Consider the following 12,816-nt stretch of genomic DNA (forward strand, 5'->3'; position numbering starts at 1 on the left):
TGGAGTAAGTATGTATGTGTGCACACTGTGATTATATCGGGGACATGGTTTGTGGAGAAAAGGTCTGGTGGGTGCAGGTCATGCTGTGACATTTACCTGTCTGTCAACTGTGCGCAGTGCATCAAAGGTCAGCAATGTGGGCACCACAGTTTGAAGGATCAGGGATCTGTCGTCTTGGGATTAGACACAAAGTTTTCACTTCTTTCCCTTCCCCCCCACTCCACCCCTCTCTCTCTCTCTCCTCTCCCCCCCCCCCCCCCCCCCCCCCCCCCCCCAGTTTTTTTCTTCTTCTATGCCTTTCGACCTTTGTACTGCTTCCATTCAACATTCTGTTTGGCCGCTAAAGGTGCTGATTCACTGTCAGGCATTTTTGCTCTACAGTGCATTGTAATTGATGCTGGGTATGAGTGATACAGATCTTGTGCTGTAGGGTTGGACAGTGCAGAACAGCACGTTGGAAGCTGTGTCAGTTCCCATTTTGAATTGTAGCCATGGTTTTATTCTTCTGTGATTACAAGGTCTGTGAAACCTGGCAGACTCGTCCCACAGAATGTATGTAGGAGAACTGAACAAGAATCATCTGCAGTGCTCTTGAAATATCCACCATAGTGTTTTGGAAAAGTCACAAATGTACACTCACTTTAGGGTTATGGATGTTTAATTTTGTCTTCATGTGTCCTTTTAGACGTCATGTGTTGCTGAATGATCAGTGTTGTACACTTTCACTGCTACTGAGTGATTGTGGATAGTGGAGTGATTATGGATCTCCCGTTTTAGTACTTTTACTCTGTCATACAACTGCAATGAGAGTATTGTCCTCTGGCAAAATTCTGTAAAAGAAATCCACTCTGATAGGTACACACACACACACACACACACACACACACACACACACATATATATATATATACATATATATGCATGCACTCAAGGCCTGACTAAGCGTGTTGGGGTATGCTGCCGGTCAGGCATCTGCCTAGCAGGTGTGGTGTGTATATATAGATTTGTTCGAACGCAGTGACGCCTCTTTGAGAAACTGAAACTGTTGAGTGAGGTGGGTTGGTGAAACATCCCTTGAGTTGTAAGTTTCATTTCCACCACTTCATTTATTAAAGGAAATGAAAAGAAAAAACCACCACCCAAAATTCATACAAAAAACAATAGCAACAACACACACACAAGATAATTAAAAAAAAAAAAAGACACACAAAAAACAGGGTCTGCTCCTACTAAGTTCTATTCCTTTGAGCCACCAAGCCACCAAGAAGTAAAACCTTCACTGGGAGCTGTTTCATTGTTGGTGATAGTCATTACCATCATTTTGATTCACTTCATTTCAGTTCGTAATGAGAGATGAAGATTTGGGTCTTTGATGTGTGGTAGAGTGCTTACAGCAAGTCATGTCTGTGCACACAGATACATATTATCTGTGTATGTCTGCTTATGTAGAATTAGATGTTGTTCCAGGTTGTTGTTGTTTTTTTGTTTGTTTTTTTAACACTCTTGCATTTGACTTATTTAATGGATTATAGTTTATGTCTGATTGAACCATATGCATCAGGACTTAGACATGTAATTGTGCTTGAAAGTTATAAATGGAACTGTAACCACATGTAGGCAGTGAACTCACCAAGACAGCGTCTATTTCTTGCTTGTATCTGTATACATACACATTAGCAAACTGGCTTTCTGAAGCCTGTCAAGGAAGCATGACATTTTTTAAATGAAGCTATGTCAGTATTTATAAAGTGCTATCTGATTCTTGACAAATTGATGTTGTTGTTGTTGTCAGCGGGAACTAGACACAACAGCCACAGACCTCGCCAACCGGCAGGATGAAAGTGATGCCTCTAGAAAACGTTTGGTGGAGCAGAGCAGGGAATTCAAGAAGAACACGCCAGAGGTAAGTGGAGTTGGATGATGGCATGTCATTTTGTGATCATCGTACTGCTGGGATCAGCTTGACTGGGTTGATGGGCTGGCTGATTGGTTCTTGGCTTTCCCTCTTGGATTTGTCATGTTTGTCTTTTTGTTGTTGTTTTTTTGTATGCTATGTTTGTTTTTGCTTTTGGCTCATCTGTGTGAAAAATGGGTCAGTTCATTATATAATTTCTCTTGCTTACTGTCGAGGAGTAAGGAAGCAGGGAAGGTGGAACAGTTAAAACCTGTTTTATTCCATCATTTTGATCTGAAATATCTGAAAAGTGTAAATGTAAAATGTAATAGCTTCCATGGCATAGTGAGTAGCATTCAGCATTGTCTGATGACCAGGAGGTTATCAGTTCAAACTCAGCCAGAAACGTCTACTCTATTTGAAAAGAATTTTCTAGTGTTGAATGCACTGTAGGATCTAGTGGGGGGGATGGGGAGGGGGGTCCGGGGGGGGGGGGGGGGGGGAGAGACAGGAACTACACAGTCATGTCTCATCCTGTGATACGATCGCCTGCTTGCATCTTTGAGAGTGTTGGTCAGATTTCATGACCAACATGAACACAGCAAGTGTCTGCAGTTCTCAGGCCTGGATAATGACATGATGTATAATAGCGAGTACAGCCATGTCGTGCAGTCTTTATAAGCATAGTGCATCACCATCATGCGGCCTCAGACCAAAGTGATCTCCATGCCCTCGTCATTGTAATACTCATCTTCATTGATCATGACAAAAAAATTGCTTTATCAGATTGTGTGTTCCTTTGTTAGCATGTGAAGCTTACCAGTATCTTTAGATTCATTAGGACTGTGTTTTGAGTGATTTTGTGATGATCAGATTGTATCCTGTCTCGTGGACTTTGATTCAGCAGTTATTATTGTCAGTAGGATGCTTGTGGATTATATCCAGCATTTCTTGACTGAGAACAGGTAATACTGATTATCATGAAGTGATGCTGATAATATAATAGACTTATATACAGGATTATACCCCTAAAAGCGGAGTATGGCTGCCAACATGGTGGGGTCAAAATGGTCATACACGTAAAAGCCCACTCATGTTCATACGAGTGAACGTGGGAGTTGCAGCCCACGAACGAAGAAGAAGAAGAATACAGGATTGCATTGAGAAGATTTTCTTTTTCACAGATTCAGACATTTCAGAGAAGATAATTTCACATGTCTGGGCGTTCAGAGAAGGAAATGTCTGCATGTGTGGGAACAACGTTTCATGGGCCTCAAGTGTTTAAACAAGCCACTTTTTGCAGGCCTGTGCCAGGCTGCACAAATCATCTTAGCATCGCTTAGTTTGCTTAGCAGTCAGAACTTTTGCTCGTCGATGATGCTAACATCACTTGTGCAGCCCAGCCCGGAGTGCTTAGGGAGGAATAGTTTCACCATTCTTGGTCCTTCTAGTGAACCAATTTCCATTCCACAGTGTTCTAGTTTGAAGAGAGGAAAAGCTACATGGCTGAACAGTGAAGGGCCCATATCTTCTTGCGTCCCCCCCCGCCCCCCCATAGTCCTGACAGACAGGGAGGGCTAATGAAGGGCGTGGGGTGTGAAAGTGCTAATTACCAGGCCCAGAAAGGCAAGTGCCCAGTCTCCAGGAAGGGACCATGAGGGGGGTCAAGTGCAGGCTGCTTCTCTCTGTCAAGTGCAGCTTCAAGGGGTCGTTCCTCTCAGTATCTCTCAGTGTCTCTCTCTCCCTGCTGCTTTTCTCTGTGGCTATTGGTGATCAAGTGCCTTCCTCCTTCATCCTCTTATCGCTTTGTTTATATTCTGTATCATAGTCCGTATAATTAGAATTACGTAAATTGCTTGAGTGTTTGAACACGTACGTGTATGCATATGTGCTTGTGCATGCACATGCTCACTCACAAAGAGATTGATGGATGGGCTGATAGACCATGATTGATTAATCACTTATTGGCCATTTCCCATCATGAAGACACAGTGTTGTTTTAGCCATACAGCATCTGCACCAGAACAGTAAGTATAATAGTATGTATAATGATTTGTATTTATCAAAAGGTCATGATAAATTGCAGTTGAAGTGCTTGTGTGTGTGTGTTTGTGTGTGTGTGTGTGTGTGTGTGTGTGTGTGTGTGTGTGTGAGAGAGAGAGAGAGAGAGAGGAAGCACACAGGAACAGGATGTGTTGTGGACCTGGCATATCTTGGAGTTGTAACATTTGGCAACAGGAATGATTTAGAGAGAGAAGGGTGGTAGCGAGGGAAAGAGAGAGACAGAGACTGAGAGAGACAGAGTTATGACATTTTTCACGAAGAGCTGATTAAGCTCTAACGACAGTAGGAGCACCCAGGAAATATTGCACCATATTTTGTGAAAACACATTACGAATCACATGCAACACAGACTGAGACGTCAAGCAAATGGGTGTATGGACGGGTGGAGAGCGCAGATGTACTTGATAATAGTTGCAACGAATGGCGATGTTTGGAAAGGATTCAGTATTTTTCATTTTGATTTGATAATCACGTCTAACCATCAGAACTGTTTTTAAAAACAAGTCTTTTTAGTTTGAATAATATGCTTATGGGCATGATAGCCGAATGGTAAGGGCGTTGAATCTTCAGTTTGCGGGTCTTGTAGTGATGCTTTATCAGTATCGGGTTAACACTTTGAGTACCTCGGGTCATGAATTCCCGCCCCCTTCCGATGTGCGCCCAAGGGCGAACATTTCCCCCCGCATTATTTTAGGAATATTTTCCTTTCAGAAAATTATGGTTATGTATACTTTCTTTTAGTAGTTTGCATGTTAGAATTAAAAACAAAAACAATAACAACAGCAACAACAAAATCCGTCATTTTGCAGATAGTTGCCACTGAGCATAAAATAGGCTCGGCACTGAAAGGATTAAGGGTGGGTTTTTTACCCGATCCCATCGGTCATCATGTTACAGACCTGCCAGTGCCTTAGCCTCCTTTGTGTGTATATATAGGCAGACTATCAAATACGCACGTCAGAGATCCTGTAATCTGTGTCAGTAATCGGATGGTTAGGGAAGCACGAATATACCAAACCCCAGAAATCAGAGTATAGAAGCCTGCTTGGCGGGATAAAAATGGTCACGCAATTAAACGGCCACTTCTGGATTAGAGTTAACGCAGAAAAAAAGGATTGAAAGAACTAACGTTATGTTTTTATTTATTGGTTTTTGAACAGTCCCTTGCTGGTGATAATTTCTACAGCGAAGATTTGATTTTCAAAGAATGTGCTTCTGCTGTGTGGCTGTATAATTTTGAGTATATGTTTGTTGATAACATGGACTGAGCTTAGTGTGTGCGCAGAGGAAGATAAGAAAGAGAGGAAGGGTTGGGGGAGGGAGAGGTAAAGGCACAGTGATGGAGGAATCACAAGAGAGAGGTGTACGGTTGGGATGGAGAGGAGGGAGACATCAGACCACAGTTCGTGAAGAAGCTGGCACAATGGCAGTGGAATAACTGCAGACAGTGGGAGTGTGTGTTGGAGAGAGAGAGAGAGAGAGAGAGAGAGAGAGAGAGAGAGAGAGATTGATTGGTTGATTGATTGATTGATTCATTGATTTAACTTAGGGAAAAGTGGCTAGGAAAGCGGCAGTGAAAAACAAACAAAACGGATGGTGGGCGAAGATTTTTAGTTAGGTGGGTCATTCCGTTTTGCCCCCTCCCACCACGCTGTCCTCTTCACTCCAGCCCTTCGGGAGAACAAAAGCGGGTCAAGTGAATATCGATCTAGAGGAGACACACACACCCAACAGACTGTTAAACATCTATAGCACTAAGTTTGATCTGGGTCAATTCAGTTCTGTTGTGCTCAGTGTAGTCCTGTCGATTCGCCCCATGTACAGCTGGTTGTTCGAACTCGGGTTTCCGTGGGAGTCGCCGTCGGACACAATGTCACATAGTTGTTGCTAAGTTGGAGGATGTCTGAGGCGATTGTTACTGAATGATTGGGGACTTACGTAGCCCAGGTTACATCCTGGTTCGTGGGTTGGTTTAGTGGTACCGCGGTCCGACCGTGAGATGCTGTTGCTGCTGCTACTGAAAAAGCACTTTTTTTTTCTTTTTGCTTCTCTCTTCTCTCATTGTTTCCCTCCATTTTGTCTCCTAGTCTTTTTGCCTTGACATGCCTGCAGTGCATGCTTGTCTCTTTTCTTTTTTGTTCGTGTGTTTTTGCTGTTTGTCTGTCTAGGGTTTAGATAGGGCCTGGGTTTAGTCGCCAGACCTTTTCTTTGGAATGAATGTTAAGGGAAAAGAGCAGCAGCGGCCGTGTCTTTTTATGAGGTGGGAGTACGGGGACGGATGGGGAGACGGGGTGGGGTATGGGTTCTGTTGATTAATGGATTTTAAGTAGTAAGTGTTAGAGATTAAGTCAGAAGAGGGGTGCAACAGGTAATTGTGAGGCAGGAATACCACTCGACGACTCGGGATTCTAACTTTGGAGTTGCGTCTGATTGGGTTGGTTGCTGGTTGAGGAGGGGAGAAGATGTGTTGGCGGAACAGTGGGGAAGAAACGAAGTGAGGATGCTGATGTTGATGGTTGGCGTGCTGGTCCTTTAGCTTGCCTGCGGTCTGTGGAGTTGTGCCTGCTGGACAGAGAGGAAGCCTTGAGAAACGTTCGGATCTCAGGTCACGCGCTGGGATTTTTCTCAGTTCTTTCTGTACAGCGGCTTGAGTTTTCAGCTTTTTCATGGATACCAAGAAGCACCGTGCTTCTGTTGACCTGATCTTTGTTTGCAGTTTGCATGTAAAAGAGCACATGACAACCGAAATTAAGTTCTATTTTGCATGTAAAAGAGCCCATGGCAACGAAAGCTTACGTCCTGATAGGAGATTATGTTGGTAAATTCACTTTAGTTTCTCAGTCTTTGTCGGTTTGTGTGTTTTGTATTAGTGGTGACAAGAAAACTACTGCTCTCTACTTTTAGCACCACGGTTAAAGGAAGGCTGCAGAAATTCAGCCATTCAATGATGTAACTATCACACACACACACACACATACACACACACACATACACACACACACACACAACACAGACAGGCAGACAGACACACACACACACACACACACACACACACACACACACACACACACACACACACAAGCTCATTCGTTCACTCACTCACTGACGCACACACGCACACACCAAAACACACGGCAGAAAAGTTGGAACATTCACCAGTTGTTTAAAAGCTGAATGCAGACACACACTTGTCTGACTGCCCATGTGTACAGACAGATACCGAGATAGACATGTATTCATATTTTTTATTATTTGAAAAAACAAAAACAAAAAAACAAAAAACTTTCGGGATTTAGTAATAAGCTTGGTTTAAACGTTTTTATTTAGAAAAAGATGATCGATTAACGTGATAACACTGAACAACAACAAACAAGCTTTTAGCTGATATTGGGTGCTCTTTCAGTCACGCTTTCACACACACACACACACACACACACACACACACACACTCTCTCTCTCTCTCTCTCTCTCTCTCTCTCTCTCTTCCCCTCTCTCTCTCCCTGCCTCTCTCTCTCTTAGCAAATCGCGACGGGGGAATATTTAGAGTGAAATAGGCTTCAGTTATAAACAAAAGGAAACACGTTCACACCTCTTGTCAGGAACGCCTTATCAAGTCTTTGTCAGAGGGCAAACGAAATTTATGTAGAACGAACAGTCATTAAAAAAAAAGAAAAAAGTAGGTGACCCAGCTGCTAACTTTGTTTCCCCCATGCTCAGATATGCTTTTTCACCCTCGGGTCAGACTTTCAATTACTATGCAGCTGCCAAGCAAATATAGATTTTTCTCGAATAACGTTTCCCAATTACTATGCAGCTGTTGATTGTTGTTGAGCCGGTGTGTATTTTTTTTCCTCCTGACTCAGTGTTCATTTGTTAGGAAGTTGCCAATGCGTATGTGTTGTCACAGTGTCTATGTGTTACACAAAACTATGGAAGAAATTTGATATGTATGTATGTGTGAGTTTGTGTGTGTGTGTGTGTGTGTGTGTGTGTGTGTGTGTTCCCACTTATTATTTCCATACCCTTTTCTATTTTCTATAGTTTTTAATATGTTACCTGGTTTCATAGTCTAAAAGTTTAACTGCAGTGTGCAAACCAGTTTATGAAAATGACTTGCAAGTATCCCACAGATGTTGTACACTGTGTGTGTGTGGGGGGGGGGGGGGTTATATATATGTGTGTGTGTGATTGCGCACGCTTGTGCTTATGTATCTGCCTGTCTTGTCTCCACTCCCTCTCTCATTTTTTCCATGATGTGGCTTATTAGAGTTCATCAGTGGCAGTACAGTCTCAGCCCCGCCCCACCTTATTAATTTTGATATTATTTATTCATTATGATTTTCATTATTTTTTGAACCGCCCTTCTGTCATAAGCATTATATAAAATCGTCTTTCGGGGAGGTGCAGTGGAAATGCACAGTGTATTGTGAGTGCATGGCTGTGGTATGTATGGATTTGTTGTCACAGACAGACACTGCTGTCACAAATGTCAGCTCCAATAATCACAATGTTGTTCTTGACTCTTTCTTTTTAAACAGTAATTTAATTTAAAGTCAATTAAACACATGGACAGCAACAACAACAACCATAACATCAAGAACAACAACAATAATCAAAAGAAAAATCAGCAAATGTCAGCTCAATTCCCAGTCGCGTGATGTTGGTTCTTATTGTTGTTGCCAACAGTGTGGTGTTTCCGTTTTAATTTTCAACTGTCTGTGCCTCTCTGTCTGTCTCTCCGTCTTTGTCTCTCTGTCTCCCCCCCCCCCCCCCCCCCGCCCCCCTATTCTCTCTCTGTCTGTCTCTCGCGCGCGCAGGTTTCCATGTGCGTTAGCAGATGTTCTTCATGACCGATAGTACGCCGCAAGTCAAACGTAAGGTTTTTCGGGCTTTTCCCCTCTTGTCTAGAGCACTGCCATCCAGTTCACTCCAGGCAATATTATGCGAGGGGTGGGGGTAAGGGGTTTGTGTCCCTTGAAGACTGGATTGTTTTGTAAGCATTGCGATTTCGTCTTTACACCGGCGAAGTTCATAATTGTATTCTGCACTGTTGACCCCCCTCGCCCCCCCTCACCTTCCCCTTCCAACTGCCCCCCCCCCTCTCCACCCCCACCCTCAGATTCTCCCCCCCTGTCACTCCACCCCACCCCGGCCCCAAGCCCACTCCACATCCCCCATCTCCCTTTGCCCCCGCATACCTCCTTGAAATAAAAAAAACAACAACAAACAAACAACAAAAAAACAAACAAACAAAAAACACTTTCGACTTTCGGGAGCATGCAATGTAGGACGTATTACACAGGCAGAGTACCTCTGTATTTATCTGTTGCCTAGTAGCGTCTTGCAGTTTAGAACTGGATAACACACCATGCAGGTCTTGCACCGTTGAGACACTCAGTTCCCGGAGGTCTCCTTTTGATAAGTGCTTCAAGAGTTCGTGCTCAGCTCCTCACGTCCATGTTTCGTTCTGATTTGATAGATGTTTGTGTGCTGGGTACCGTGGCCCCTGAGGTGCACGGGACTCCAGAACAACCTGTTATGTCATTCATGATTTGGGGAAGGGTGGGAACGGAGGATGATTGATGTTGTGTTGTGTAACAACTTTACAAACAACACAAGGACTGTGGACAGCATCAAGTGGGTCGTGGCGCTTTTCATTTGACAAAACAAGTTCGCCACGAAGTCTATCATAACGTTTAGAAGCGGAGAAAACAAAACAAATTCCGACCAGTCTTCTCAAAAGCACGCACGCCACACAGTGTGTGGTGATGTTTTGGAACCGACAGCACAGGGCAGTCAAAATACTGATGACTTCCCGTGCCGACATGACGCTTTAAACACAACCAGCAAGAATACATTAACTGAACAAACGTACGGGAAGACGCTTTTCAGTGGACAATACAACCTAACAAGCTTAAATATTCCAACGCTTCGATTCATACTTTTATTTTGATAAAATAAAAGTATGAATCCTCGACCTGGTTCATACACAACCAGTAATAGCTGACAAGAAACACCAGTAGTAAAAACGAGCAGCGTTGTGCGTTCGTGCTGCCAGAGGCCCACTTAAGGAGTAATTGTTCGTGTGATGTGTGTGGAAGGGGAGGGGGTGGATAAATTCGCCTTGTCAGCGATCCTGGTTGCTCAGTGTGATGGATTGTTGTCGAGACGCTCCTCTTTGAACAACAGTGACAGAAAGACTGCGGTGACTCATAATTGACGATGACTTGTAACACCACACACACACATACGCATACGCGCGCGCGCGCACGCGAGCACACACACACACACACGCGCGCGCGCACGCACACACACACACACGCACACACACACACCAAAAATAAAACGAAAAAACAAAACAACACTAACAAAAAACAGAAGAAAAGACCAGTTGACGACTGCCATTGTAATCCCCCCAGCGAATGACGGGGTCATCGTCACTCTGTGCCGGGACTGGCTCACGTAGGAGAGTGTGTCCTGGACAGACAGCGAGCGTTGGCTGAGGGATTATTATTTTTGTTATCTGTATTGTTGTTGTTGTTGTTGGTGGTGGTGGTGGTGGTGGTGGTGCTGCTGCTGCTGCTCATTATTATTATTTGTCCCTTCTGACTCCTTTCTCTGATCACCCCGAACCTCATGCACAGACGCACGTAGACTCGTTTTATCACATTCTCAGAGCTGTCAATGTTACTTCGCTGTGAGGCAACCGTCAGAGGTGACTGCAGTGTAGGCAAGCCTTTTCAACGATGTTCGTTATAAAAGTTTATAATACATGTATTTTTGTGTGTTAATCTGTTGCTCGTAGCGCAGCCAACCGCGGAAACCATATCAAAGGTTGCCGATGACCCAGTCACCTTTAGATAGACTGGTGATGACGCTTGGCGATTATGCTGGAGATGATGGCCCCTATCTGTGGTGTTCTAGTGGTTGCGCATTGGTGATATAAATAAGCAAGAGGAAGACGCTCACTGGTGATGTAGAACTACATCATCATCATCAACATCAAGCGTGCCACTAGTGTTAGATTGTTTTGGAACCGTACGTATCGATGATACCCGTCTGACAGTTTATTCCTTCAGCTTCTTTGCAGCTGCACGACATACAGTGAATATTATGGACGTGGCCGCCGCCAGCCGAGAAGGAGGGAGAGCCCATCACATTCACACGTGTCCCTGGAACCTCCAGCATCCCATGCCCTGACCGGCAGGCAGAGGGTGGAACAAACGAGAACCGTGGGACGTATCACATTTTGGTGAACCAGAAAACCGTGCACATTATATAATACGCCTCACCAAAAGCCAAAAGCAATGCATCGTTTTTGCATGTGGTTGATCTTTCTCACACTCTTTTATTTTATCTGTCTGTCTCTCTTTTCTGTCTCTGCCTGTCTGTCGGTTTCTGTCTTTCTCCCCCACCCCATTTTTTCTCCCTCGAAACAGCGCAACTGCAAGTCTGCGTTCATGCCATTGTTGTAAAAATCAAAATGCACGCAGTGTAACGGAGAACGTTTTCTTTTCTTTTTCCCAGATACCATCCTCCCCTCCTCCCGCAACAACAGCGTTGTCGCCACAATCCAAAACACAGGCGCCGAAGTCTGGGGAAAGAATTGAATCTTTTTCTCATCAAGAACCAACATGCAACAAGCTACAAGCCAGCCAAGCATTCGTTCGGGGCTTTGGGGGCTGGCTGGGGCTTGTTGGGCATGCTCGGAGTAAGGGCGATTGAATTTGGGATGCCGACCCCTCCCCTTCCTTCTCTCCCCCCCCCCCCCTCCTTCCCTTTCGTCAACTTCTCCTCAACCCTACTCCAGCACCACCACCGCACATATGCAGAGGGCGGCAAGAAAACGCCACTTCGCGGGTGGGTACTGTGGTTCAGGATGGGACAAGGGGTATGGATAGAGGGATGGGGGGTCGGGCGGGGAGGATAGAGAGAGGGGGATGGAGAGGGGTAGTGGTGGAAAGATTTGTGTGAAGGGAAAGAGTAGAGGGAAGCTTTTTTTCGTCTTTTTCTTCTACTTCCTCTCTTTTCGCTAACGGAGTGGGTAAGGGGTTTGGGGGTTGGGGTGGGGAGTGGATTAGGAAGTTGGCGGTTGGGAGGGGAGGAGGGATAGGGAATGAAAGGGGGGGGGGGGGGGGGGCTGTCGGCGCCAGTGGAATCAGATCAGCCGATGATGATCTGACTTGATGTTTTGGGGGCAGCATTCAGACAGCTCTTGCCGCCCCACAGCCCCTCCACCAGCATCCGTGTGTGCGCGCGACGGAGTTGGGGGTGGAGGTGGAGGATGGCGGGGGAATGGTGTTTGTGTGGGGTGGGGAAGGTTCCTTGCGCTCGCTCTCTTCTCTCTATCGTTATCAACTGCTGTGTGCCTATATTGTGACTCAGCTTTGGTTTTGTATAAAAATAAAAAAAAGAAGAAAAAAAAAGGGGAGGGTGTGGGTGTGGGTGGGGGTGGGGGTCCATTTGATACATGACAGTTGCCTTCACCTTCCTCCCTCTCTTCCAATCTCGGTCTGTCTGTCTCCTCTTTCTGTGGTAATACACGCCTTGTAAAATTTGTTTGTGGGGTGTTTTGTATTGAAATGAATGAATGAACGTGTGTGTGTGTGTGTGTGTGTGTGTGTGTGTCTGTTTGTGTGACATATGTTGCTTTTACGTTGTGTTGCTCACTGTCTCCCCCTCTTTCTATTTCTCTATACCCCCCTCCCCCCAACCCCCCCCCCCCCCGTCCTCTCTACGTGACAATGTTTGTATGCACACGCTTGTTTTCATGTGTGCGTACATGCTTTTGTGTATGTGTGTGGAAAAAAAGAGACAGCACCTGAGCACGCTCAGCATGCGGACATTGTGTTTTCCAT

General features: G+C 44.9%; 1 protein-coding gene across 1 annotated transcript in view; it reads left to right on the plus strand.

Moving 5' to 3' along the window:
• Window positions 1–12,816, plus strand: part of LOC143288476 (homeobox protein cut-like 1) — a 226,721-nt gene that overhangs the window by 40,892 nt on the left and 173,013 nt on the right. The window contains exon 2 of the mRNA XM_076597003.1: window positions 1,793–1,903. Coding sequence (XP_076453118.1) covers window positions 1,793–1,903 — 111 coding nt within the window. The remainder of the gene's footprint in view (window positions 1–1,792; window positions 1,904–12,816) is intronic.

This window comes from Babylonia areolata, chromosome 12, assembly GCF_041734735.1.
Source record: "Babylonia areolata isolate BAREFJ2019XMU chromosome 12, ASM4173473v1, whole genome shotgun sequence".
Classification (NCBI taxonomy): Eukaryota; Metazoa; Mollusca; class Gastropoda; order Neogastropoda; family Buccinidae; genus Babylonia; species Babylonia areolata.